The 25723-nt window shown below is 54.0% G+C and overlaps 4 protein-coding genes across 4 annotated transcripts; 2 read left to right on the top strand and 2 right to left on the bottom strand.

Moving 5' to 3' along the window:
• Positions 1 to 70: 70 nt before the first annotated feature.
• LOC101076663 (unconventional myosin-XIX) lies at positions 71 to 9398 on the top strand. The gene is made up of 24 exons (XM_011611017.2): positions 71 to 417; positions 1167 to 1305; positions 1516 to 1664; positions 1911 to 2024; positions 3091 to 3223; positions 3287 to 3356; positions 3443 to 3545; positions 3613 to 3709; positions 3783 to 3859; positions 3932 to 4022; positions 4187 to 4352; positions 4436 to 4509; positions 4587 to 4708; positions 5624 to 5737; positions 5807 to 5983; positions 6054 to 6191; positions 6308 to 6415; positions 6481 to 6551; positions 6619 to 6704; positions 7219 to 7376; positions 7448 to 7577; positions 7741 to 7826; positions 8051 to 8374; positions 8464 to 9398. Exons 1-24 carry the CDS (start codon positions 358 to 360, stop codon positions 8575 to 8577), a joined length of 2901 nt encoding a protein of 966 aa, XP_011609319.2. The 5' UTR covers positions 71 to 357; the 3' UTR covers positions 8578 to 9398.
• LOC101076893 (zinc finger HIT domain-containing protein 3-like) lies at positions 9324 to 10862 on the bottom strand. Its single transcript, XM_011611012.2, has 5 exons — positions 10714 to 10862; positions 10255 to 10286; positions 10124 to 10183; positions 9855 to 9932; positions 9324 to 9775 (listed from the first exon to the last, which is right to left on the bottom strand). The coding sequence occupies exons 1-5, from the start codon at positions 10779 to 10781 to the stop codon at positions 9588 to 9590; spliced, it is 426 nt and encodes a 141-aa protein (XP_011609314.2). The 5' UTR covers positions 10782 to 10862; the 3' UTR covers positions 9324 to 9587.
• Positions 10863 to 12900: 2038 nt separating this feature from the next.
• On the top strand, positions 12901 to 15178 carry vkorc1l1 (vitamin K epoxide reductase complex, subunit 1-like 1). The gene is made up of 3 exons (NM_001032768.1): positions 12901 to 13106; positions 14410 to 14519; positions 14951 to 15178. Exons 1-3 carry the CDS (start codon positions 12916 to 12918, stop codon positions 15175 to 15177), a joined length of 528 nt encoding a protein of 175 aa, NP_001027940.1. The 5' UTR covers positions 12901 to 12915; the 3' UTR covers position 15178.
• Positions 15179 to 18637: 3459 nt separating this feature from the next.
• On the bottom strand, positions 18638 to 23261 carry gusb (glucuronidase, beta). Its single transcript, XM_029848548.1, has 12 exons — positions 23003 to 23261; positions 22587 to 22772; positions 22337 to 22515; positions 22101 to 22243; positions 21822 to 22009; positions 21530 to 21667; positions 21259 to 21437; positions 20548 to 20694; positions 20367 to 20451; positions 19722 to 19898; positions 19494 to 19629; positions 18638 to 19092 (listed from the first exon to the last, which is right to left on the bottom strand). The coding sequence occupies exons 1-12, from the start codon at positions 23192 to 23194 to the stop codon at positions 18941 to 18943; spliced, it is 1902 nt and encodes a 633-aa protein (XP_029704408.1). The 5' UTR covers positions 23195 to 23261; the 3' UTR covers positions 18638 to 18940.
• Positions 23262 to 25723: the final 2462 nt, after the last annotated feature.

Here is a 25723-nt window from a genome sequence, read left to right as displayed (position 1 = left end):
AAAACAAGTTAAATTAAAATAGTTCATTCACCAAAAATGCTGTAAAATACATAATAAGTGTACGATGGTGTTTTTAGCAGACAACAGATTAGTGTCGTGAAACCGCGCGTGCGCTGTTACAACAAACGCAGGGACCGTGAAGTATCAGGAAGAGGAGGGATTTTCGGGAGGCGCCTAAATGCACCACGCTCGCAGTCGGAAGGGAAGTTTGTCCTTGTGGAATTTCTGACAGCCATGGAAAATCCTGTCGTTTGGCGTTTTGTGATGGTTCCCCGGGGTGGACTTTATAAGTAGTTCTCAGCAAAGTGTGCTGAGGTCTTGTTTTAGAGGAAGAACCAAACATTTCCAGTAAAATCAATGAACTCTGCCGACATCCGACCAACCGCTGGAGCAGGTCTCGGTCGTGGAGGGAGACCGGTGAGTGTGGAGCCCGGGGGCCCGCTCTCCTGGGGCCCCTTTTCCCTAACGATGAGAAGGCAATTGTTGGGTTGAAAACTTGGGTGGACTGGGAAACAATTTGCCTGAATTTGTAAAAGGTCCCGTTACAGCAGTAGCTTCTTAAAGTCAGTGAATGGTGGTCTGCTGAAGAAAGACAGCATCTTAATCTGGTTTCGTCTGGTTATTGTACAAAAACTCTCTTTGGTGAAGTGAACTTTACAGGCGCTTTAACTGTTGCTAACTTATTGTTCGTTATCTATCCTTGGAGAAGCATTGTTGGCAGATATTGGGGTTAAATGTGTGTTTAAAGGATATCAAGTCAGGGTTGGGTAGATAAAATGGCTGCTGAGAATAATGACATGTAATTTATGTGTTATTGGATTAGCCTTGTCTGCACAGATTTAGTCTCAGACCCTGCTGGCCGAGGGCCATGCAGGAGGAACAGCACCGGCACCCGGGCTTTACCTGTTCTTTACCGGCCCGAAGCTTCCAGAAGCATCCGCCATGTGCAGAGCCTGAGAAAGCAAATATTGGGTCATTTAGTCTGGAAATAGGACCTTTGCTGCTGTCCTGAGGCAGCCTTTCTCTGGTAAAGACAGATTCCTACTGTCAGCGCCAGCATCAGAAGGATCCAGCCACCCGCAACCTCTCCAGTTTCCTAAACAACCCTCTTGTGTTCAGCACCCACTTGGATGCTGGTTCCTCTTTTAAATGCATCCTTGTGTCAGTGTTTTGTCAGGAGAGCCGCCTCGCCGTCGTCTCTGAATGATCCACTGGACGGAGATATCCAGGCCTTCCTCACTGAGGAAGACCAACTGCACACTTACGATGACCTCACTAAAGTCAACCCAGTGACCCCAACAACAGGTAACGCCAACGGAAACCACCCAATTCCCTACAGACAAGATGTAGCTGACCTCAGAGCAAGGCAGGAATTGTAGTTTTCCAAACAAAGGCCACCAAACACGTGTTAAAATTCCCAATTTGTTTTACATTTCCCAATATTCAAAACGGTTTCAAGGAACCCCCGTGGATATGGGTTAGTGAGTGGCGCATTTTCCGTCCTTGTCTCCTCAGTGCTGAAGTGTCTGCAGGCCAGATACAGACTGCAGGTGTTCTACACCCATGCTGGATGCACCCTGGTGGCCCTCAACCCCTTCCAGCCTGTTCCACACCTGTACTCCCAGAATGTGATGCTGGAGTATCACTGTGCTCCTCAGCCTCAGGTCCAGTAACGACAACATCTCAGCACTTTGCTGCCCTCGCTTGAGTTGAACTAATGTATGTGCGCCCTGCGAAGGGGCGGCGGGTGGTTTCTGGTGTCCAGAGCAATAATTCGGGGTTAAATCGGGCGGTATTGCAAACCTTCAACATTTCATCTTCATATTTCTGAAGCCAGCTTCAACACTGCTGTACTGGCTCACCTCATCCGTACCGGGATCCTTCCAGTCACCTGATTTATCTTTAAACAGGAGTTCAAGCCACACGTCTTCATCGTGGCTGAGGAAGCCTACAGGAACGTTCGTGGTCAGCTGCATCCAGTCAACCAGTCCCTGGTGGTCAGCGGTGAGAGCGGAGCTGGGAAGGTAAGCAAAGTGTGAGACGCATTAGTGAACAGCAAAACTGAGGGATCTCCTCCGTTCAATGACAGTCAGGGAATTCCTCACGTTATTCCGACTGTACACGTCCATAGAAACTGGAATTATACTGTAGAAGTGTCCGGGACCACCCGGGGGGATTGTTTGTTCTTGAGTGATCGAGCGTTCACGGTGCCTCAGCTCACTCTCCGAGGGCCAGGTATCGGTGGGGCCTGGACCGGCAGCCGAGGGCCACGTATGGGTGGGGCCTGGACCGGCAGCCGAGGGCCACGTATGGGTGGGGCCTGGACCGGCAGCCGAGGGCCACGTATGGGTGGGGCCTGGACCGGCAGCCGAGGGCCACGTATGGGTGGGGCCTGGACCGGCAGCCGAGGGCCACGTATGGGTGGGGCCTGGACCGGCAGCCGAGGGCCACGTATTGGTGGGGCCTGGACCGGCAGCGGAGGGCCACATATTGGTGGGGCCTGGCCAGGTATCGGTGGGGCCTGGACCGGCAGCCGAGGGCCACATATTGGTGGGGCCTGGACCGGCAGCCGAGGGCCACATATTGGTGGGGCCTGGACCGGCAGCGGAGGGCCACGTATGGGTGGGGCCTGGACCGGCAGCCGAGGGCCACATATGGGTGGGGCCTGGACCGGCAGCCGAGGGCCACATATTGGTGGGGCCTGGACCGGCAGCCGAGGGCCACGTATGGGTGGGGCCTGGACCGGCAGCCGAGGGCCAGGTATCGGTGGGGTCTGGACCGGCAGCCGAGGGCCACGTATCGGTGGGGCCTGGACCGGCAGCCGAGGGCCACGTATCGGTGGGGCCTGGACCGGCAGCCGAGGGCCACGTATGGGTGGGGCCTGGACCGGCAGCCGAGGGCCACGTATGGGTGGCATATCAGTGTTTAATTACTGACCAACACTGCACACGCTTTACTAGAGTCGGCTTCCAGAATGTGAGGAAGGAGAATAACCCTCATTTGTAGCCATCATGGATCATGTGACCTGTAGAGTGGATCACATGATTAGTAGCAATGATCCTGCTGGACTGAGAATGTAACTTTTTGTAGACGTGGACGTCTCGATGCCTGATGAAGTATTACGCCACTGTGGCAGCCTCGTCCTCGGTGGATCAGAGTCAGGACACAGTGGAGAGGATAGAGAGGAGGGTGCTGGACTCCAACCCCATCATGGAAGCCTTCGGTGAGGGAACCGTTTAGATCAGATTTACAGCTGTAGAACCTTCAACTGAGCGCTGACTTGTAGGCAACGCCTGCACCCTGAGGAACAACAACAGCAGCCGCTTTGGGAAGTACATCCAACTCCAGCTGGACAGGTGATTACACAAGCTGTAGCTAATCTGCACGTTGATGATGAGGTGATGATGAGTTAATCTGCTCCACATGCTATTCTTACCTGAAGTTCTCAGCTGCTGGTGGGAGCATCTGTGCAGACATATTTGCTGGAGAAGACGCGGGTGGCCTGCCAGCCCGTCAACGAGAGGAACTTCCACATCTTTTACCAGGTTGGTCAGCGGCGCGCAGGAGGACAGTGATGGGTGATGAGGAGGCTGAGGGCTCGCTGTGTTTCAGATGATGAATGGAGCCACAGAGCTGCAGAGGAAGGAGTGGAAGATGGCGCACGGCCAGAGGTTTGCATGGCTGCCAGCGTCTGAAAAAACCCTCGAAGGTGAATCTTCTCGTCTGTAGAGGATCTTTGTTTCTGTTGTGGGCGCACAGTTGTAACTGCTGCCCGTTTATAGAGGATGGTTTTCAGGAGACGCTGGAGGCAATGGGCCACCTGGGCATCTCTGCAGGAACCCAGAGACAGATATTTAAGGTAAGGTTGCTGAAGACCTGCTTCTGTTGGCACATTCCTTAGAAACAAACGCAATTCTGAACGGCCTTGCAGATATTAGCCGGGATTCTGCAGCTCGGAAATGTGACTTTCTCCACGTCTTTGGATGAGTCGCAGCCTTGCAGCCTCGATGAAGAGTCCAAAGGTAGGAGATGGGATTTTCAGATATTCAGCCACAAACCCTTAATAAACCCTGTTATCAATCATAAGGCCGCCCTGGGTAACATGAGAATAAACACATTGGACAGTTTGGTTTTTGTTGGTGCCACATGGACCTTTTTTTTGTTCTGCTTGTTTCTGCTGCTCCAGACTTCTTACAGGGGGCTGCTGAGCTGCTGTGTGTCTCTGCTGAGGAGCTCCAGACGTGTCTGAGGGTGAGGACGTTGCAGGCCGGCAAGCACAGCCTTGCAAAGCCATGTTCCCAGGCAGAGAGCAGCACCAGGAGGAACTGCCTCGCCAAGGTCACCTACGCCCGGTAAGAGCGCCACGCTCCTCAATATTCAGAGTTCCGTGTTGCGTGTTCTCCATCTGCTGGCCATAATCGTCCTCTCCTGACAGGCTGTTTGAGTGGCTGGTCACCTTCATCAACAACAGCATCTGTGCAGACGCGTCCGTGTGGACTAACTTCATCGGTAGGCCCGTTTTCACTGGGGTGGATGCTTGTGTTCTAGCTCACCTGGACACGTTGATGAGCGTTTCCTGTTTGCAGGAGTTCTGGACGTGTACGGCTTTGAGTGCTTTGGCGTCAATAACCTGGAGCAGCTGTGCATCAACTACGCCAATGAAAAGCTGCAGCAGCACTTCGTAGCTCACTATCTCCGAGCCCAACAGGTAAAGCAGCTTCTCTCGTCCCCATCGGTGGGCAGGAAAGACAGAAACAAGGCAACTTTAGAATGTAAGGATAGCAAAGTTCTGCTTCGGTATCAGTGGGGTGTTTAAAACTTTGTGATTGATTATTTATAAGGACAACAATTGCACAATTAATCAAATAAGTGAAATATTAGTCACAGCCCTGGTATCCCTACATACAGTAGTTCCTCTCCTCCTCTCCTCCTCTCCTCTCCTCCTCTCCTCCTCTCCTCTCCTCTCCTCTCCTCTCCTCTCCTCTCCTCTCCTCTCCTCTCCTCTCCTCTCCTCTCCTCTCCTCTCCTCTCCTTCTCCCTCTTCTCTCCCTCTCCTCTCCTCTCCTCTCCTCTCCTCTCCTCTCCTCTCCTCTCCTCCTCTCCTCTCCTTCTCCCTCTTCTCTTCCCTCTCCTCTCCTCTCCTCTCCTCTCCTCTCCTACTCTCCTCCCCCCCTCCTCTCCTCTCCTTCTCCCTCTTCTCTTCTCTCCTCCTCTCCTCTCCCTCTCCCTCTCCCTCTCCTCTCCTCTCCTCTCCTCTCCTCTCCTCTCCTCTCCCCTCCCCTCCCCTCCCCTCTCCTCTCCTCTCCTCTCCTCTCTCTCTACCCCCCCCCCCCATCAGGAGGAGGGTCCCCCTACATGAGCCTGGTCCTGCTCAAGGTTTCTTCCTGTTAAAGGGGAGTTTTTCCTTGCCACTGTTCCTTGTCTGGGGTCAGGCCCTGGGATTCTGGAAAGCGCCTTGAAACAATTTTGATTGTATAAGACGCTATATAAATAAAGATTGATTTGATTTAAACATTGGCAACATGACGTATGTGAGGTTTAGGCAACTATTGATGTTCTGCAATCAAATATCTAAATATTTTTGCACCACTTATAGCTGCATGTTATTGTCTGCCTGTCCCAGGAGGAATATGTGTCAGAGGGGTTAGAGTGGTCCTTTGTGAAGTATCAGGACAACCAGAGCTGTCTGGACCTCATGGAGGGAGGCCCCGTCGGTGTCTTTTCGCTCCTTAATGAGGTACACAGCTCGCTCTGTTCCACTGGGTTTGTCCCCGAAACAGCTGAAGAAGGTTGCGTTTCCCCGCAGGAGAGTCGTCTGAACCGAGCCTCCGACGCACAGACTCTCCGGGTTCGCTTGGAGAAGGAGCTCAGTAATAACCCCAGCATCAGCTGGGACAGGTTCAGCAGGGAGCCGCACTTCACCGTGGCCCATTATGCCGGTGGAGTCAGCTACCAGATACAGGGAATGGTGGAGAAGAACAAGGTGCGTAGAGGAGCCTGCTCACTCCTGTTGTAGTGACATCACAGGGGCAGCAGCTCATCTGGTGTTACAGGATCCCGTCCCTCCAGAGCTCATCAGCCTGCTTCTGAAGTCGGACGTCCCGCTGCTCCGCCACATCGTCTCTGGCAAGGATCCCAAGGACCAGAGCACCAAAGAGCTCAGTAAAGTGACGGTGGTCTCCAAATTCAAGGTAGGCGCTCCACTGTTTGAAAGAGGCAGGGTCTTTCCTACGTTATGAGACACGGCCTTGTTTAAGAGGAGGGTGCGCCAGGTCTGAGCTGAAAGACTCCTCCTGCCTCACCGTAGAACTCCCTGGAGAGCCTGATGAAGATCCTCCACAGCACGACGCCTCACTACACCCGCTGCATCAAACCCAACCCAGACTGCCAACCAATGACCTTCCAAGAGGAGCAGGTGGGTATTCTACACGCCTGACGGCAGCAAGGGTTGACCGTGTTCTAATGGACGGGTGTTGTCAGGTGACCTCCCAGCTGAGAGCCTGTGGGATCGTGGAGACTATTCATATCAGCGCTGCTGGATTTCCAATACGGTAATAAATGTCTGTTTGAACACTCTGAGCGGGTTCCTTTGTTTTACTGGTCTTCTCTGTTTAACAGGATTCCTTTCAAAGACTTCCTGCAGCGTTACGGAATAATTGGAAAACACTCGGGTTCCAAATCGGGTGGTGATTCTGCTGATCACGGTAATGACGGATTATAGCAGATTCTAATGATGCTCTGCTTTTCTTCGTGATTCACTATTCTAAATGGGTTCCTTTATTCTCTCTTCTCGGGGCTGTTTTCATCTAGCGTATAAAAACTGGCGTTTCTCCTAAAACGAGCAGATCTTATGACCTTTGCAGGTAAATGCATGGCTGGAGCAGCTCTGCATGGCCTGCTACATTTAGTCCTCGTTTCTAGTCGCTGCCTGCCTGAAGTCACTTAATGGGAACTGAGGCAACGGTCACAGCTCCGGGGTCAGATTTGATGATTATCCTTTATTCACACTAGTTGGGCTCCATCTGATCAAATCAAAGCTTGACAGAGCTGTTAGCATGTTCGTAGAGTAGTGGGGAGCTCAGCCTCTTCACCTGTGATCGGCGCATGCAAATGCTCTCATTTTCTTCTTCTTTCGTTCATCTAATTTCTAATTTTGTCGATATAAAACCGAATCTCTAGATTTCTTCTGGAGCTCTATCTGATGTGCTTCATTTAAAGGGCTCACGGGTGTGAAGGAAGCGTGCCAAGAGGTGAAGAAACTGCTCCGTGTGGTTTTCCAGCACACACAGAGGGACCTGTTGATCGGCCTTGACCAGGAAAGGCACAACGCGCTGGTCCACTGTGGGAGGACGAAGGTGTTCCTCAGCCAGCCGATGGTCAGTACGCCCTTTAAAATGACGGAAAGCCTTGAACGGTGAGAGAACTGACCTGCCTGGCTGTTGGGCAGCTGCATCTGCTGGAGGATCGGAGGAAGACGATCCTGTCTCGGTGTGCCTTCACCATCCAGTGCTGCTGGCGGCGGTACCGGCGCCGCCGACACCGTTGCTGCCAACAGTCTGCCACCCTGATCCAAGCAGGTAATCTCTCCATCGGGTTTCTGCTGGTTCTGACCTGGCTGTCTGGGCCACAGGAAGCTTGTGTGGATCTGGTTCCAATCCCTGAAGCTTATTTGATTAACCACGAGTTAGTCCCTCCTGCTACAGCAGCTAAAGATGCTAAAGTGTGTCGTGCCGTCTGCAGCGGTGCGGTCGTGGCTGGTCAGGAGGAAGCTGAGGAGGTGGGACAGAGCAGCTGCCGTCATCCAGAACACCTGGAAAAAGTGGAAGGTGAGACTCACAAGAGTGGCTGTGAGCATCCTCCCATGCATGCTAGCGGAGCTCTTTTAGCCTCTGCCTCCGTTTGTAAGCAACAACGTCCGGCATCTTCAATACTGACTCAATGTTCCCATTGTTGTTGCTATAATGTGTCACATTTACTGTGGTGATATTTATCTGTCACTGGAACTGATGAATGTGTTCTGTGGATTCCACGGACGCCTTTTCTGTGTCAGACTCTATTAAAATCCCTGGCCGAGGCCGAGCTGGACGATGCCAAGGACCTAGCAGAGGAAGATCCTCCTGGTTTGACCCCTGTTGTGAGGGAGCGAGGCTCGGTGCAGCTCTCCCACATCCAGGAGCCCGTCACAGTGCGAGGGTGGCCCATGGGCCTGGCCCTGGCCTCGGCCCCGTCCATTACCGTGTCTATGACGGCCACTGGCCTCCAAAAGATGATGTCTGTGATGGCCTCCCTCAACCTGCCCTCCAGGAGGGGGGAGTACAAGGTTGAGACCAACCAGTGCACACGGGAACTTGCCTCCATACGCGCCCAACCAAAGGTGAGGATCCCTCCCCTCCCCGCCAGCTGATCGCACCCTGTTTCCTGTTTTCCTTGTTGGAGCTGACTCAGCACATTTCTGCCACCCAGGGATCGGTGAAGCTGCACTGTCAGCGGTCGCCACTTCTGTATGCCGACCGGCAGCCAGACCTAAAAAGTGACGTGACCGGGTTCAACGAGATCCTGCTGGAGAAGACGCTGTGAGAGGCCACTGGCCCACGTGCACAGCTGCTCTTCCTGGAACCGACGCTGACGACAACCAGCAATTTAAGAGGGAACCTGGCTTTGTTCTGACTGTGGTACAAACAGGCCACCGCCTTTATTGCAGGCTGTCATCTAAGAGCATCTTAAACGGGTTTGTGTTGACGTCCGTCTGCAGCCTCCGAGTGGCGCCGCTGCTGTATCTGGGGTCCTGCTGGAGTCTTAAAACAAGCAGCGCGGGTCCGTAAAGACCTGTGTTTGATGGAGCCGCGTTAAACCAAAGAGCTGCTAGCTTTAGCACGCTGCCATCCGTTCCAGACTCGTAGACTTGTCGTTCTACGCGATACATGTCGTGATCCTTTTTAAAATGACTTCTGTAATCGATGCAGGGAAAAAATGCAGCAGGTTTTGCACACGTCTAAATCCACGCACAGGATGGCGCCAAGGACGTCGTAAAATGTAGAGATTTTATAAGAACTGTCAGGTTGGTGTCGCTGCTCTCTGATCATTATGGGTTGTATATGTGCAGTCGTCTTCACTTAAATGTGCTGCAGGCCAAAGCAACAAGACCAGCACAGTTAAACATACCAAAGTCGTCTTCTCCAGAGAAACACATTTTAGAATTCGTGATTTCTGTATTAAAATACCGTCTCCTACTACACTACAGTTAGGGTCAGCGGTCGGTACCGCCGGACGCTGCAAGACCTGGAAGTAACTTCAGTCCAAATACTTTTACTGGATTAAATGTGATTGTTCAGGCTCTTTATTTCACCCACCGTTTGTCATTTTACAGACGTTTAGGAAGGTTTTGTGGATCCAGTTTATCAGGATGTTCTTGAGCTGCAGCTCTTACGACACCGTGACATAATGTACTGTACATTACATGGAAATACTTATATGAAAATATATTTCAGCGTTTAAACACTAAAAACCACTCTGCAATTAAATATATCGCTACAGGAAAGTGACTTCAAAGATGTTTTATGTTAAGAATTCATGAACTCTTTCTCTATTTAGTCATCACTGGGTGTTATTCTTCCACTCTGTACAATTTTCAAACACTGATCTGAAAATTCTGTGAAGAGCGGCTCGTGCATGGCGCCCTTCATAGCCTCACACTTCCTGTCTGCACTGTCGATGGAGCGCAACAGCCGTCTCAGATGTGGGTTGCACAGCAGATCTCTCAGCTCTTTGGACCGACCTGTCATCAGGAAAAAGCAAACTCAGCATTTCATCTTAGCACGGAAGCGAAGGCAGCGAAGGTGAGAATGAATGACCACCCAGGAGCTGCAGCCTCTGCACAGGCACTTGGTCGGTGACGTCATCTTCAGCCAGGAGACCCTCGGCAGTCCAGGGCTCTGTGGACACACACCTTCAATATATGCAGATATTCTACATTCTGAGTCGGTTCTGGCTTTTCCAGGCCTCCCCGGCAGCAGCAGGCGCTGATATTTCTACATATGCGGTGGCCAAAACATGGAACGCTGCGAGTTAATGTAGTAAAGTGTGTAAAACATGAGGTGGAAGGTGTGGGACAAAGGCATCATACTGGTGTTTGGACCCAGCGGGGGCTCCGGGGGGGCCTGCTGCTCTGAAGGAACACACACCTCTGTGGACATTAAGGAGAGGACGTTAGCAGGGTTTGATATCATATAATCATATAGAAAAGGTGCCGTTTACCTTTGTGCCTCTTGAAACAGACAAGTGAACAACTGTTGGCAGATAAATGGAATTGTGTTACATTCTCTGACTAACCCGTTATGCGACATAGATCATCCTTTCATCAATACATAAATCCCATCTTTGATGGATGGATTTGGAATATGGAAAGTCGCGTTATGAGCAGCGGGTTTGAGCCGTGCGGGTCGCCGTCCCATGTGGTCCAAACATCAGATCTTATTTTCAAGACAAATAAAGTGTCAGACGTCTGTGAATAGACCCAGAATCCTTCTCAATTGGCAAGCGCTCCTGTTTTAAAGAGGCTGAACACCGATACGCTGGAGCAGCTTTAGCCGTCTAAATGAATCCCAACATATCTTCCCAGTTTATGGTTGTTCTCAGCCTCCCAGTAACTCTTTTAGTCTGCTAAAATAACCCCAGACATGGCCGAACATCTCGGGGTGTGCTGGAGAAACTTACTATCTGACGTTACAGGCTGGACACCGGTACTTTGGTGTGTGTTCGCTACACACGTCACACACCTTCATCTCCACGTTTGATCCCTCTGATGCTGGGCTTTCTTCTTCTTCGTCTTCTTTTTCTTCTTCTTCTTCTCCTAAAGAATGTTGCCAATTAGGCGCGAGAACGCGGTTTGCTGCCCTCTGCCGGTCATAATTAAAATGCACCGAGTGAAATAAAGTCTCAGAATGTCTTTTGTTTGTATATATATATATTTATTTATTTTTTCTATTATTTGGCAGCTTGCACATTTGCTTTTCATTGTCTGTAGACCTAAGACACTTGGTCCGAGTTGAGTTATGTCCACATGGAGCCCTTTAAAGGACTTTCATTTACCAGAAATGATTAGATTGTCCAGTCTGTTTGCCTAAAACAATGAGAAACAGGCTCGAACAGCTTTTGCTTTGCCTGTTTGTCCCCCTTTTTAATAAAAGTAGCATTAATTGTTGAATATTGTTTTAGAACAGGGCTGCTTCGCCAGATGCCCTGCAGCCATTACCTCTGGAGCGCATTAGTACGCAACAGAACAGATGATTGTGATGGCCTGGAAATAAGAGGGCTCCATTTAAAACCTGCACAAGTCCTGGTTGGTATCGGCTCACTGCCCTGCTTGCCAGTGTCTGAACCAGTTCACTTGTGAGTCACTGTGCACAAACATTTCCTTTTTCTGCGTGTCCTCAGGCAGAAAGCCAATATCCACATCCTTCGCCTTGGGTGTGCCTGCCTTCTAAAAAAAAACACCTATATTTCATCATATAACGGTCAGAATACGTTTTTATCAAAGTGTAAGCAAGGACAATATGATGCAAATGTGTTTTAATCACATTTATTTCAATAGAATTAAAATCCAGCACGTCTTCTGCACCCACAGAAGTGACTAAACGCGCGCTTATAGCTATGAAGCACACACACCAATGACCTATAAAACAGGAACTATTCTTGCACAGGCGGTAACTTGAGAGCCAAAGATCTAGTTGCAGGTTAGTGTGGAATGTTGAGCCGTTTAACGACCGCCTGCGGGGCAGCGGGAGTCACAGGCTCCGTTCGGTGGGTCGGGGAAGGCAGAGACGACACTCGAGCACCACGGTCAACACCACAGACACCGGTCAGGTCCACATCTAGAGGGAAATAAGAAGAAGGCCATGAAGCGAGGGCCGCTGCGGGATCCGGGTCAGCACGGCAGCAGGCGGGCCGCCGGGGTAATGCCGCAGCAACACACCTGCACCGCTACCTGCCGCGGAAACACACCTGCACCTCTACACCTCACCTGGAGAAGCGAGGGGGGCCCTTACGACGGCGAACTCTTGGTCCTTCTGCGCTTCATCTCGCTGTTCTGAAATTTTTCCACGATCTTCCTCTCGTGTCCTGCGGGGCTGTGGCGGTTCGTGTTCAGCTCGATCTCCCTCTTGGTCCTGCCTTTGCCGCGCGCGTGGCATGAGTATTCCATCAGATTATAGTAATCGTATTGATCGTAATATGCCTCTTCGAAAGAGACCAGCCTCTCGATGTCTGTCGCCATTTGGAGACGGAATACTGCAGCTTGTCGGGTCGACGAGTCTCGGAGCGAGTAAACAAGTGATGTCACCCTCTGTTTATATTCGCGCAGTCACGTGATCGAGCTCGCCTCTGACTCCCTTGTAAATAGACTCTTCTTAACGTTGTTTAAATAAACACTGAGCCTAACATGGTTTTATTTTTTGATGAATTTTGATAAACATAATTATAGCAGGTCGCCCAAAGAGGATTATGAGGATTTAATTTTGACTCTTGCAAACTAATACCGATACTTGGTATTGTATCGCGTCAACCGTTTTCGTATCTTTATTTTAAAGCGTGTCGCGTGAACGAGGATGAAAACTAATTGAGCTCAATGTGGGCGAAAGGATGTAAAGATTTAAGTGGTGTGTGCTGTATTGTCGCTGCGTCATGAATAAAAACAGCTAACAGCGCAGCCACATCGCTGCTGTTTCCACAGGTTGTTGTCTTGAACGCGCCCTGGCTGGGTTCCCGCGCCCCTCCCCTCCCCGCGCCCCGCCCATCGCCCCGCCCATCGCCCCGCCCCCGGCGTCGCGGAACGTGGTGACGCAGAGTCCACGTCGCAGCTGTGTGTCGCAGGCGAGCTCCCTGCGTATGTATGCGTGTCTCCAGCCAGGCCAGACAGCGATGGCGGCGCCCGTCCTGAGAGTATCCACCCCTCGGTGGGAAAGAATAGCCCGGGTCCTCGTGTGCCTCCTGGGCATACTGCTGTCTCTGTACGCCTTCCACGTGGAGAGGGAACATGCTCGGGATCCCAGTTATAAGGCTTTGTGCGACGTCAGTAGCTCCATCAGCTGTTCTAAAGTGTTCGGCTCCAGGTAATTTGAATTCCGCAAAGAGCGCTCAATGGAGCCGCTATTGTGGCGGTCTGGGAGGGGAACCGCAGGTTTAACTGTCTGCGCGAGCGTTTAGGGCGGGAGCGGGAGCGGGAAAGCAGCGCTCTCCTGCCCCTGATGCCCGCGTCCCTCCCCGGGCTCCCTCCAACATCCGAAATAAGACACATTATTAGCCGGGTAGCCTAGCTGCTAGCGCCGCTAGCCGTTAGCAGAGCCCATTGAGGACTACTAACTAACCCATAGTCGCGCTTCAACTACTCCTCGGTCACCTCCTGACTAATTCTGTCGTTTACCGGTTTGGAGTGGCTGTCCTCGCGCACGCTAAAGGGAGGAGTAGTTCCGAACACCGGCTCAAGAACAAAGTTATGGTTAGCTTGCGAGTGTGTGTGTGTGTGTGTGTGTGTGTGTGTGTGTGTGTGTGTGTGTGTGATGGTGCTGGTTCTGGTTCAACTCCATCGAATCGAGCCGAACTGAGCCAGTTTAAGGTCATCCCGGACAGAATGATCCTTTCACCGCCTGGCACGCGCTGCCCCTGCCGTCAGCTGCCAGTCCCTTCGGTGTCAGACCCCCCCCCCCCCCCCTTGGCTCCTGAAGGGGGAGCCACCCGGAGCACGGGGGAACCCCGTCTGGGTGGCCCCCTGTTGGGTCGGGACTTTGTTAGCAGACGGATCAACGGCTCAGGTGGGAAATGACCCGAACCCAGGGAAGACTGAGCCCAGGAAGATTGGGCTGGTTCTGAAGAAACCCGTCGGACACGTTGAGTGGAATGTAGCCTGTCAAGAAGCGGAGCTGTTTGTCAGGAGGGTGTTGCAGCGCGTTCTGTTCCTTTGTGGCTGAAAGTTTGTCACCAACCGCGTGTGTGTGTGTGTGTGTGTGTGTGTGTGTGTCCGCTTTATCCCTGTTAATATTTGATGTTTCACCACTAGAATTATGAGGGGAATGACACCATCCCGCTGCTCTGATGAAGTGTTGCCTTTTTATTGTAAATGTGAGCCAAAGTGTTCAGACCCGGTTTCCACCCACCCTGGACGTGGTGGGCTTTGGGTGAAGGTTCTGAGGCAAACCCAACCCGGCACCTTCTGCCCAACACCGGCCCCTCTGCTACGCTTCCGTCTCCTCTGTCTTATCAGAATTCATTGATTTTCTGAACTGGCAGTACAGTAATGGACCAGTTGAGTCAGGTTTTCCCCAGAGTTCTGCTGGACGGGCCTGTCGGAACCGTTCAGCAGCTGGTGGAGACGTTTGCTGTTGCTGCCTCCACCGCTCACGTGTCTGTGTGCTTTAGGTGGGGCCGAGGATTTGGACTCTTGGGCTCCATTTTTGGGAACGACAGCGCACTGAACCAACCCAACAGCGTCTACGGGATCGTCTTTTACGCCTTCCAGCTTTTACTAGGTAAGATGGGCCGGAGCGGGACCGGAGCGGCCCGACCCAAACGCTACACTTGACTAATGCCAGCTCACATGACCGTCACATCAGTGGCCACAAATAGTGGTGCTATTACACGGAGGAAGGCTTTATATCACACTCACTTCCTGTTTCTGCCCGTCTGGTTCTGACACACACTCTCGTCTGGCCTGGGGCTCCCTGGGTCACATGACCCCCCCTCCCCAGTTGGGATGACCTCATTTAAGGTCGTCTCACCAGTAACTAACCCTTAATGTTGCCACCAATCAGAGTCAAAGTGCGGGTGACTCCGGCGGCCTGCTGGTGGCGCCGCCACGGGCCGGCGCCACCACGGGCCGGCGCCTGTGGCCGGGAGCGCTCTCTCTCTTCATGTCTGTGCTGCAGCTCTGTCTAAGCTCTCCTCTCTTCTCCGGCTCCAGGAATGACGGTCAGTGCGATGGCGGCCCTGATCCTCATGACCACGTCCATCATGTCGGTGGTGGGCTCGCTCTACCTGGGCTACATCCTCTACTTTGTCCTCAAGGACCTGTGCGTCATCTGCGTCACCACGTACGCGCTGAACTTCATCCTTTTTGTCCTCAACTACAAGCGACTGGTTTACTTGAACGAGGCCTGGAAGCAGAAGCTCCAGGCCAAGCAGGACTAAGCTGTTCAGAACGGCGGTGAAAAATCAAATAAACAAACAACAACGTCAAAAAAAAAAAGAACAAACACGTGACCTCTGGCCATTTGAATTGCCTCCAGGAGACCTTGCTTCCAAACAATGTTTCTGCTGCTGTGTTTCAAAAATAACCCAAGCGTGGGGCCCGGTACCTCGGCGTGTCACGCGTGGAGGCTTCTGCCAGGATGACGGCCTCTTAAATTTCCTTTAACCTTGAGTCCGCGTGGGACGGGGCTGGTGGCGCCGCGCCCCGGCCAGGAAGGATGGAGCACATGTGAACAAAAAGGTGTGGGTGGAGGGGGAGCAGGAGGATGGAGGGGGTGTGGAGGCCCTGGTCCTGCACAGCAGCAAAGCACCTAAATAATCAGGTCCCAAATTTAACAACCCCTTCCCAAATTGTGCCGTTTGGAGACGGAAGTCTGCCCGGATCTGCGTGAAGGATCCCACTCGTACCGATGGAGGCGTTTTTGCTTTGTTTCTTCACGACGTGTGGCATGTTTGTGTCTGAAGGGACCGCTGGAGTCCAGAGAGGAGGACGGGGGAGGTCCCGCACACAGCTGCTGAGCAGTGCTCCAGTCTAGGCTGGGACGGACCAGGACGTGATCAGCTGGTCCTCCTGGGTGGAGGAGGCAGAGGATGAGCTCGGGACATCTTCTGCCCTGCACTCCTGGTCAGGCGTGCACGTCAGCGTCGTTCGGGATTCTTCCGGTTATTCGCCAACGTTAGCGCGAAGGCGCCCTCGCTCTCGTCTGAAACGCATCCCTGACCAGCAAACGTGCCTGGAGGAGGGCGACGGTTCTTCTGTGTTCCGGTCCTGGTCCCGTTGAGCTGTCACAGGTGCAAGGCTTTATTTTTGTGACCACTCTTTTGTAACTGAAGGTACCAGCGAAGTGTTCCTCCCTCCTCAACGCTGCTGAGGTGGAGAAGGTTGCTCCTACAGCGTCCCGCACCTTCCCCTTGTGTCCACCTCCACGCTTTAGTTCCTCCTCTTTGCTTTAGTTCCTCCTCTTTGGTTTAGTTCCTCCTCTTTGGTTCTCACCTGAGCCCAACTGTGACGGTGATCTTTCCGAGCTGAGTTGCAGTTCTTCGGCGGGACGCCAACAAAAGTGACGAGGACAAACGATTCTGAAGGACCAGGCGTCCGTCCAGAAGCCATATGTGGAGGCGGGAGGATCCAGCAGAGCCGTCCGGGCGGCTTCCTGGAGGCAGGTTCTGGTCCACAGTTGCTCTTCTGCCCCAGAGAGGAGCGACACCGGACCCGTGCAGAGGTCCGGACCCGTGCAGAGGTCCGGCTCTGACGGCCGTGGTGACCTCGTGATGGCGGGCAGGGGGAAACTGGCCGTTTCCCTCTGGTGGGCTCAACGCCGCCTGTGGTTCTGCTGTTTTTGCTGCTGTGACGTCTGTCTGGTCCATCCACACGTATGAAGATAGAGGAGCCTTCACGTGCACGTGCACATGCACCACCCATTGAGAGGTTTTCACAGATTTAGCTTAAAGGAGACCATCGCAACTGATGATAAACCAGCCAGGAAGAGCCGACTTTCCCCATGACTGGTGGCCGTGGCCCAGCATGCATCAGTGCTGAGCCGTCTGCCGCCACACAAACGCTCCGTTCTTTCCCTGAGACGCAGCGAAGGATGAGGAGCAGCCAGCTGCCTGACGTGGAGCTCCTGCAGCTCCCACGCGCCTGTTAGTGGTTCTCATTCATCAGCAGATGCGGAGCATCACACTTGGAGCCGCGCGGAGCTTCACGTTTGGTGCGGAGCTTCACGCTTGGAGCCCTGCGGAGCTTCACGTCTGGAGCCACGCGGAGCTTCACGCTTGGAGCCCTGCGGAGCTTCATGTTTGGTGCGGAGCTTCACGCTTGGAGCCGTGCGGAGCTTCATGTTTGGTGCGGAGCTTCACGCTTGGAGCCGTGCGGAGCTTCATGTTTGGTGCGGAGCTTCACGCTTGGAGCCCTGCGGAGCTTCACGCCTGGAGCCACGCGGAGCTTCACGCTTGGAGCCCTGCGGAGCTTCACGTCTGGAGCCACGCGGAGCTTCACGCTTGGAGCCGCGCGGAGCTTCACGTCTGGAGCCGTGCGGAGCTTCATGTTTGGTGCGGAGCTTCACGCTTGGAGCCCTGCGGAGCTTCACGCTTGGAGCCCTGCGGAGCTTCACGCTTGGTGCGGAGCTTCACGCTTGGAGCCGCGCGGAGCTTCACGCTTGGTGCGGAGCTTCACGCTTGGAGCCGTGCGGAGCTTCACGCTTGGAGCCCTGCGGAGCTTCACGCTTGGTGCGGAGCTTCACGTCTGGAGCCGTGCGGAGCTTCACGCTTGGTGCGGAGCATCACACTTGGAGCCGCGCGGAGCTTCACGTCTGGAGCCGCGCGGAGCTTCATGCTTGGAGCCCTGCGGAGCTTCACGTCTGGAGCCCTGCGGAGCTTCACGTCTGGAGCCGTGCGGAGCTTCACGCTTGGAGCCCTGCGGAGCTTCACGTCTGGAGCCCTGCGGAGCTTCACGTCTGGAGCCGTGCGGAGCTTCACGCTTGGAGCCACGCAGAGCTTCACGCTTGGAGCCACGCAGAGCTTCACGCTTGGAGCCCTGTGGAGCTTCACGTCTGGAGCCACGCAGAGCTTCACGCTTGGAGCCACGCAGAGCTTCACGCTTGGAGCCCTGTGGAGCTTCACGCTTGGAGCCACGCAGAGCATCACGCTTGGAGCCCTGTGGAGCTTCACGCTTGGAGCCCTGTGGAGCTTCACGCTTGGAGCCCTGCGGAGCTTCACGTCTGGAGCCGCGCGGAGCTTCACGCTGGCAGGTCTGAAGCTGCCCGTGGTGGCGCTGAATTCACCCGCTACTCCAGCCCAGAGGAAAACTGCCCCTCCTTAACACCACCACCACCAAGAAAAGTGCCTCCTGTTGGATCAGCAAGCGCGGCTCCGCCCTCTTAAAATGATGCATCCATCATGCGGAATTGAAAGGTCCTGTCGCACGTCTCTCCCTCAACCTGGACCCTGTTCAGACCAGTCCTGTCCTGCTGCTTCCCCACATCATTTGAAGGTCAAACCCCTGATTTCAGGACCCCCCTGGGACTCCCCTGTGGAGGAAGGCTCACCGGGCACCTCTGCATTGCCAAATCTGTCTTGTGTCATTTTCAAATGTGTTTTCTTGTGGCAGTGTTACAGGAGCGGCAGGAAGGTGTTCAATCCATCGCACTGAAGGGAAGTTCCTGGAAAAGGGTTTTTAATTGTGTCGTTGTCGTGTGGAAATGATCTACCATTAAAACATTCCCTCAGAAGCTTCTCACCACATGATTTCTTCCAGAGTTTCACCATTCTCAGACCCATGTGGAGGGGTCACCTGAGGTCACAGCCAGGTCGGCCAAGCATTGGGACAGCTGGTTCTTATGCTGGGCCAAACGGGCCTCCTGGTGCCTCCAGTTCTCAGCACGTGCACGAAGGACAGTTGTTCTTGGTGTGCAGGTTTATTTTAGAAAAGTAGTTACTCACACACACAGGGAATGAAACGCACAGAAAGCCAGTTTAGGGGAAGGTCGCACCCCCGTTCAGGTGCATCCAGAGGCTTTAAATGACACTGGAATGTCACATTTGATCATCAAAATCTTCATCTATCAGAAGTGAAAAGCAACGTTCCAACTAAAGGCACTAGAAGCTCTCGTAGCAGCATCAAAAAATGCTCTTTGGTTCTAAAAATGACACGTGACCACGTTCACCAGCATTTTCCATAAGACAGTGCTTCAATGGGGGGGGGTCATTGTGAGCAGGGGTACTTGGTCCAGGGAGGCAGGCGGCCCGTTTCATTGGCCAGCGCCCAGTATCGCTCTTTCAGGAGGAAGGCGGCGGCTTTGGGCTGCCGTTGTCTGGTGAACACCCCCTTCTTGTTTCCCACCACTCGTGTGACACCTGCAGACAGAGAAGAAATGATGAGGCCACAGAGGAGCATCACACACACCAGGGCCCCGGGGGGCCAGCAGAGGGCCCCGGGGGGCCAGCAGAGGGCCCCGGGGGGCCAGCAGAGGGCCCCGGGGGGCCAGCGGTTCTACTGTCTGAATGGCCCAGGTCCACCACTGTTTCTACGGCTTTATGAAGCGTCCTGCTCATGAGCCTTTCGTTCACCTGTGGGAGGTAATCCTCTAATCTCGTCAGCGTCAGACGCTAACGAGCGGGGGTTTATTGTTCGGCAGCAGTAATCTAGGATCTGCAATAACTCCTGGCACATTAGAGGAGCAGGAACTCCTGACTCGGCCTGTTCCCTCCACAGCTCCTCCAGCTGTGCCTCCACAGGTGAGTCCAGCTGCAGCTACCTTGAGCGGTCATGAAGTCAGCGAAGTTCCAGATGAGTTCTCCGACGACGTACTGCTTCCTCTTCTGGTCAAAGGCACTGTGGTAGCTCCTCAGCACCTCCTTCTGGTACTCCTCTGTAAACATCATGGGTGGATCCTGCAGAATGGACGAAAAGCCCCTTCAGCTGCTGGGACAGGGAGCAAACCTGAGGCTGGGACCCCAGAAAGACAAGTGTGACGCGTGCTCACGCTGTGAAGGCCCGCCACGGCGTCGGCGCCGTATTCACTCTGGATGATGGGCTTCCTGTACAGCGAGTACCAGTTGTCGAACTGGGTGTTGAGCTGGATGCCGATGACGTCCAGGTGGCCCGAATCGTGGTACCAGGAGAAATAGCTGTTCACACAGACGACGTCCACGTAGGGGGCCTGAGGGGGCAAACACAGGGGGTCCGGGGGTTTACCTTTGTGTAAACGGGCAGGTTGTGTTCAGGTTGTGCCCCCGCCCCCATCCCCCCCCCACACACACACACACACACGAATGCCAACATGTCAGCAGTGGCTGCAGCGCCGCCTGCAGGCGCCCTCGAGTGATGCACAAACTTCTGTTTAAAATTACGTTTCAAAATATTCATCTTCTAATCCCAGTTTGATCCCTGAACTGCAGTTGACCTCTGACCTCTGACCACACCCACAGCTGGCTGCCAGCTGCCAGTGGGGTTTAACCTCGGCTCAACGAAAAACCCCGATAGATGACGCCGATACTTTGATGAGGATTCGTGCTGACGTCCGACACGCTGCTTTAATAAACCAGTGTAATAAAGCGCTGCTTTAATCAACCAGTTATTACCAGTTATTTTGGGATCACGCCCATATCGGACGGAGGTCAACGCTCACCCCTTTGTCTCGGCCGTAGTTGCTGCTGGTGACGTAGGTGACGGGCCGGGTGGGGTCCAGAGCTTTGGTGTGTTCAATCAAGGTCCTGTTAAAAAGAATCCAATGATGAAAGCGTCCGGATTACTCTGGCACGTTCGCCGCGCTCGTGTCGGCGACCCCGTCCAAGCTGAGCAGCACTCACTTGAAGTAAAGCCCAGCAGGGGGCATCTCCGACGCCGGTTCGTTGGCCACGGACCACATGACCACGGAGGGATGGTTCTTGTCCCGCCGCACGAGCTCATCCATGACGAACAAGTGGTGTTTGAGGGAGGCGTTGCCGAAACTGCGTCTAAGGGTCAGAACACACCGGATGAGAGTCGTCACCTCAACACGTGGTCTCATGGGATCAGCTGCCCCAATAACCCTCCGACGGATCCCCTCACGCCCAGCGGCTCAGGCAGGAAGCAGCCGGCGTCCAGCTGGAGCCGTTACCATCCAAGAACCCCCGTCCGAGGCCACGGTTCCGGCCCAGAGTCTCGCAGGGGCCTGCAGCACCAGTGGCCGAAGGCCGTCAGGAGAACCGGTCCAGACGCTCCACAGCAGCCTGACGTTGTTGCGTAATATCGGGCCTGAGCGAGCCTCCTAACGAGAACGTTAGCGGACTGGGCGGACGTCAATGTGACGACTCGGCAAAAACACGCACAGCTGTGGGGATGGCGCGCTGCTTTGATCTTTAATGAAACACAACTCCTTTAAATTATATGTAGCCGGAAATTGTCCTGTGCAAAGGCGGTCGTGGCGTGAGCGTGCACGGGCGTGCACGGCGTGCTCACCAGCCGGGATCAAGGCTTTACTGCCCGCGTTAGGCCTCATTGACGTGGCTATAACCGTGTTATAACACAGGGACACTCACATGTCTTTGATGCCCACCCCCGGGCACTCGTCGATGACCACGATGCCATGGCGGTCACACATCTGCAGGATCTCCTCGGCGTAGGGGTAGTGGCTGGTGCGGAACGAGTTGGCCCCCAGCCACTTCAGCAGGTTAAAGTCTTTGACCACCAGGGGCCAGTCGAAGCCTTTGCCCCGCACCTGAAGAGCGAGGGAGAAGAAAGAGGTTCAGAGGCTGGAACGAGGAGGGAGGAGCTCCTGCTGCTCCTGCTGCTCCCGCTGCTCCCGCTCACATCGTAGTCCTCGTGCTTGTTCACGCCGTGGAAGTAGAAGGGCCTGTTGTTGATGAGGAACTGGCTGCTGCTCACGTTGACCGTGCGGATCCCCACCGGCAGCGTGTACACGTCCTCAGAGGCCGCCAGCAGCCGCACCTACGCAGCAAAAGCAAATGGTCAGGGAGGCGTCTCAAGGGTCCGGAGGAGGATCCGACCGCTCAGTTTCTGCCTTTTTGGGCCTCCGAACGAGACCAAAGTCAACGAGAGGCAGCGGTTTGTGGGAGGAGCCTGCTGGACTGGCTGGTCCTACCTCCAGAGAGTAAAGGTAACCCGGACTCTCGTGCATCAGGTACGGCCACCACAGCTTGACGTCGGCCACTTTGAGAACGCCGGCTTGCTCGCTGGAGGTGGCCACCGAGCGCCCGTCTTTGTCCACCAAGTCCACCTTCATGCTGAACGTGGAGGCGCCCTGGACCCAGACTTTGTATTTCACGAACCCTGAAGACAGGAACGGGGAAGCACACGCAGTCTCTGGTCAAGGGTCACGGGCAGATGAAGGTCCTGCTGGTGCCAGGAGCTGCCTGTTCACCTGTGCTGTCCAGGAAGTCCGTCACCACGGTGACGTCATCGATATATGCTCCGGGGGTGGTGTAGAGCAGCACTGACCGGTGGAGGCCGGCGTAGTTGAAGAAATCAAAGTTGATGTTTTGCACGAAAAACCCTTCGGGATACCTGTTCCAGGGAGATGGTTGGGGTCACCATGGGAACATGGCTCAGAGCTTCAGCCCGACACCCCGACCAGAGCCGGGGACACTGGGAGCTTACTTGGTGCGGTCGTCCATGTGCTGGATCATCCCTGGAGGAAGCGTCTCCAGGGTCAGAGTGTTGTTAACGGCGATGGTGATCCTGCACGCGGTCGGGTCGCCGCGGACGACGCTGCCGATCTCGGCCTCAAAGGGAAGGTGGCCGCCTTCGTGCTCCGTCACCTTCACCCCGTTCACCCACTGCAACCACGTCAAACCTTTACACGTTGAACGCTCTCGTGAGCGCGGCCGTCCTCTGGGCCCTTACTCACCACTACAGAGCGATAGTGAGCGCTTCCCACACGGAGGACCAGTCGGGTCCCATCACCGGCGACCCAGCGGGCCGGCACCAGCACCTCCCGCTCATACCACACCCAGCCGATGAAGTCCCTCAAGCTGGAGTCCTGCGTGATGTCGTTGTAGCTGGCAGGGACGGGCATGTCCACCACAGGGCCGCTCTGCAGGACAGCAACACCCTGAACTCAACCTCAAACATGAGCAGCAACTGGAGCAGCAGCTTCCACAGCACAGGGACAGACGCAGCCACACATTTCACAACAGGAACCGTGTCCAGTTCCTGGACAGATGTCCAAGCATTGGTTTTACACTGCGACCTGGAGGGACATTTACCCCCATGACGCAGGGAAGGACAAAGGACACTGATAACTGCGGTGCAATGTTCTGTTACCTCCTCCAGACGGGCTTTGTACCACGCTCTCTCGAAGCCCTGATTCCTGTTCGGGGACATGTCGGCCCTGAACTTCCACAGGCCGTTCAGCTCCTTCACCTCCCTGGAGGAGGTCTCCCGGGGGAACAGCATGCCGGAGTCCAGGGGACACCCGCACCCCAACACCGTCAACAAGCACAGCAAACGAAACATCCCGCCCAGGACCAGCACAGCCGCACACGCTCGCAGCTGCTGACTGGCGAACTTATGCTCCCGGTCACGTGACTAACAGCGTCAGCTGACAGCTTCGGTGCTGCGTTCAATGCTATCGGGAAACTCTCAACCGGTTCAGGAGTACTGTACTCTTGGAGCCGCAATAATGTGCAAGAAATTAAACAGAAATGGCGAATATTTTCCATGTGATTTAAGATTATTTCGATTTAAATTTGATTGTGGGGTTGCTAACATTTATATTGATCATTTTAATGGAACGGACACCACAACATGACACTGAACGTCACGTTGCGTGATGCGTCCGCCCCCTGGTGGCCGATGCGGGAATAACACAAGTGATGGTGACAGACAGCAGGAACTCATCTTATGAAAGTGCATTAAATGTTTCATTTGCAACCCCAACAGATTAACTTAGCGTGTGAGTGGTTCTGGACTTTGAAAGGTTCAACTTTAAACTGAATATTTAATAAATAAATAAAAATCTTTCACTTCCTGGTAAAAATTCCCAACGACTTCTGCACATCTGGACCCTTTAATTTCAGTCCGTGCTTCTTTGGAAAAGTGTTGTCTAACTTATATTTGGAATTTTCCATCTGAGCTTCTGTGGATCGTCTTGATCGTTGGGCCCTAAAACTGCCCCGACTCGGGGCAACTTCCTCCAGCTTCACATGCTTCTAGTCCAAAAGAATGTCCTCGTCACGTTATAATCACTGGAATAGAGCAAAAATGCTTTTAAAGTTTAAGTTTAAAGTGCTTTTTTTAAATGCTTTTAAAGGTTGATCCAATATGTTTCAGACATGAAAGGAACCGCGTTCCCCAAATGTACGTTTATACTGACGTTTATACCGAAATACGTTTAATACGAACGCAACGTGAGCAGTGACGTCACGCCAACCTTTAACGCTAGATGGCGCGAAAGACTCAATATTCTGTAAAGGGGAGCAAAAGGAGGCCTGACGCACACACACACACACACACACACACACACACACACACACACACACACACACACACACACACACACTTCCTCTTCAGGTCCATGATGCCTGAACGTCCACGTGTCCAGCCTGCTGTCCATGTGTCCTGCCTGTTGTCCACCTGTCCAGCCTGCTGTCCACGTGTCCTGCCTGCTGTCCATGTGTCCTGCCTGTTGTCCACGTGTCCTGCCTGCTGTCCATGTGTCCAGCCTGTTGTCCACGTGTCCTGCCTGCTGTCCATGTGTCCAGCCTGTTGTCCACGTGTCCTGCCTGCTGTCCATGTGTCCAGCCTGTTGTCCACGTGTCCTGCCTGCTGTCCATGTGTCCAGCCTGTTGTCCATGTGTCCTGCCTGCTGTCCACGTGTCCAGCCTGTTGTCCATGTGTCCTGCCTGTTGTCCACGTGTCCTGCCTGCTGTCCATGTGTCCAGCCTGTTGTCCACGTGTCCTGCCTGCTGTCCACGTGTCCAGCCTGTTGTCCACGTGTCCTGCCTGCTGTTCATGTATCCTGCCTGCTGTCCACGTGTCCTGCCTGCTGTCCACGTGTGCTGCCTGTTGTCCACGTGTCCTGCCTTTTGTCCACGTGTCCAGCCTGTTGTCCACGTGTCCAGCCTGCTGTCCACGTGTCCTCCCTGTTGTCCACGTGTCCTCCCTGTTGTCCACGTGTCCTGCCTGTTGTCCACGTGTCCTGCCTGTTGTCCACGTGTCCTGCCTGTTGTCCACGTGTCCTGCCTTTTGTCCACGTGTCCAGCCTGTTGTCCACCTGTCCAGCCTGTTGTCCACGTGTCCTCCCTGTTGTCCACGTGTCCAGCCTGTTGTCCACGTGTCCTGCCTTTTGTCCACGTGTCCTGCCTGTTGTCCATGTGTCCTGCCTGCTGTCCATGTGTCCAGCCTGTTGTCCACGTGTCCTGCCTGCTGTCCATGTGTCCAGCCTGTTGTCCACGTGTCCTGCCTGCTGTCCATGTGTCCAGCCTGTTGTCCATGTGTCCTGCCTGCTGTCCACGTGTCCAGCCTGTTGTCCATGTGTCCTGCCTGTTGTCCACCTGTCCAGCCTGCTGTCCACGTGTCCTGCCTGCTGTCCATGTGTCCTGCCTGTTGTCCACGTGTCCTGCCTGCTGTCCATGTGTCCAGCCTGTTGTCCACGTGTCCTGCCTGCTGTCCATGTGTCCAGCCTGTTGTCCACGTGTCCTGCCTGCTGTCCATGTGTCCAGCCTGTTGTCCATGTGTCCTGCCTGCTGTCCACGTGTCCAGCCTGTTGTCCATGTGTCCTGCCTGTTGTCCACGTGTCCTGCCTGCTGTCCATGTGTCCAGCCTGTTGTCCACGTGTCCTGCCTGCTGTCCACGTGTCCAGCCTGTTGTCCACGTGTCCTGCCTGCTGTTCATGTATCCTGCCTGCTGTCCACGTGTCCTGCCTGCTGTCCACGTGTGCTGCCTGTTGTCCACGTGTCCTGCCTTTTGTCCACGTGTCCAGCCTGTTGTCCACGTGTCCAGCCTGCTGTCCACGTGTCCTCCCTGTTGTCCACGTGTCCTCCC

Source organism: Takifugu rubripes, chromosome 15 (assembly GCF_901000725.2).
Source record: "Takifugu rubripes chromosome 15, fTakRub1.2, whole genome shotgun sequence".
Classification (NCBI taxonomy): domain Eukaryota; kingdom Metazoa; phylum Chordata; class Actinopteri; order Tetraodontiformes; family Tetraodontidae; genus Takifugu; species Takifugu rubripes.
The sequence above is the reverse complement of the archived record's forward strand: the minus strand, read 5'-3'. Positions and strand labels throughout refer to the sequence as shown.

Bases quoted from the DNA above. Each gene is read 5' to 3' on its own strand.
- LOC101076893 (XM_011611012.2), bottom strand. From the start codon at position 10,781: ATGAAGGTGTGTGACGTGTGTAGCGAACACACACCAAAGTACCGGTGT. The intron at 10,184-10,254 runs GTAAACGGCACC...TAATGTCCACAG, and splicing joins CTGTTTCAAGAGGCACAAAG to AGGTGTGTGTTCCTTCAGAG. The intron at 9,933-10,123 runs GTATGATGCCTT...GTGTGTCCACAG, and splicing joins CCCGCTGGGTCCAAACACCA to AGCCCTGGACTGCCGAGGGT.
- vkorc1l1 (NM_001032768.1), top strand. From the start codon at position 12,916: ATGGCGGCGCCCGTCCTGAGAGTATCCACCCCTCGGTGGGAAAGAATA. The intron at 13,107-14,409 runs GTAATTTGAATT...TGTGTGCTTTAG, and splicing joins TCTAAAGTGTTCGGCTCCAG to GTGGGGCCGAGGATTTGGAC. The intron at 14,520-14,950 runs GTAAGATGGGCC...CTCCGGCTCCAG, and splicing joins CGCCTTCCAGCTTTTACTAG to GAATGACGGTCAGTGCGATG.
- LOC101076663 (XM_011611017.2), top strand. From the start codon at position 358: ATGAACTCTGCCGACATCCGACCAACCGCTGGAGCAGGTCTCGGTCGT. The intron at 4,353-4,435 runs GTAAGAGCGCCA...CTCTCCTGACAG, and splicing joins GCCAAGGTCACCTACGCCCG to GCTGTTTGAGTGGCTGGTCA. The intron at 6,416-6,480 runs GTGGGTATTCTA...GGGTGTTGTCAG, and splicing joins TGACCTTCCAAGAGGAGCAG to GTGACCTCCCAGCTGAGAGC.
- gusb (XM_029848548.1), bottom strand. From the start codon at position 23,194: ATGTTTCGTTTGCTGTGCTTGTTGACGGTGTTGGGGTGCGGGTGTCCC. The intron at 19,899-20,366 runs GTGAGCGTTGAC...TTGCCCCCTCAG, and splicing joins ACTACGGCCGAGACAAAGGG to GCCCCCTACGTGGACGTCGT. The intron at 19,630-19,721 runs GTGAGCACGCGT...TCCATTCTGCAG, and splicing joins CCGTGGCGGGCCTTCACAGC to GATCCACCCATGATGTTTAC.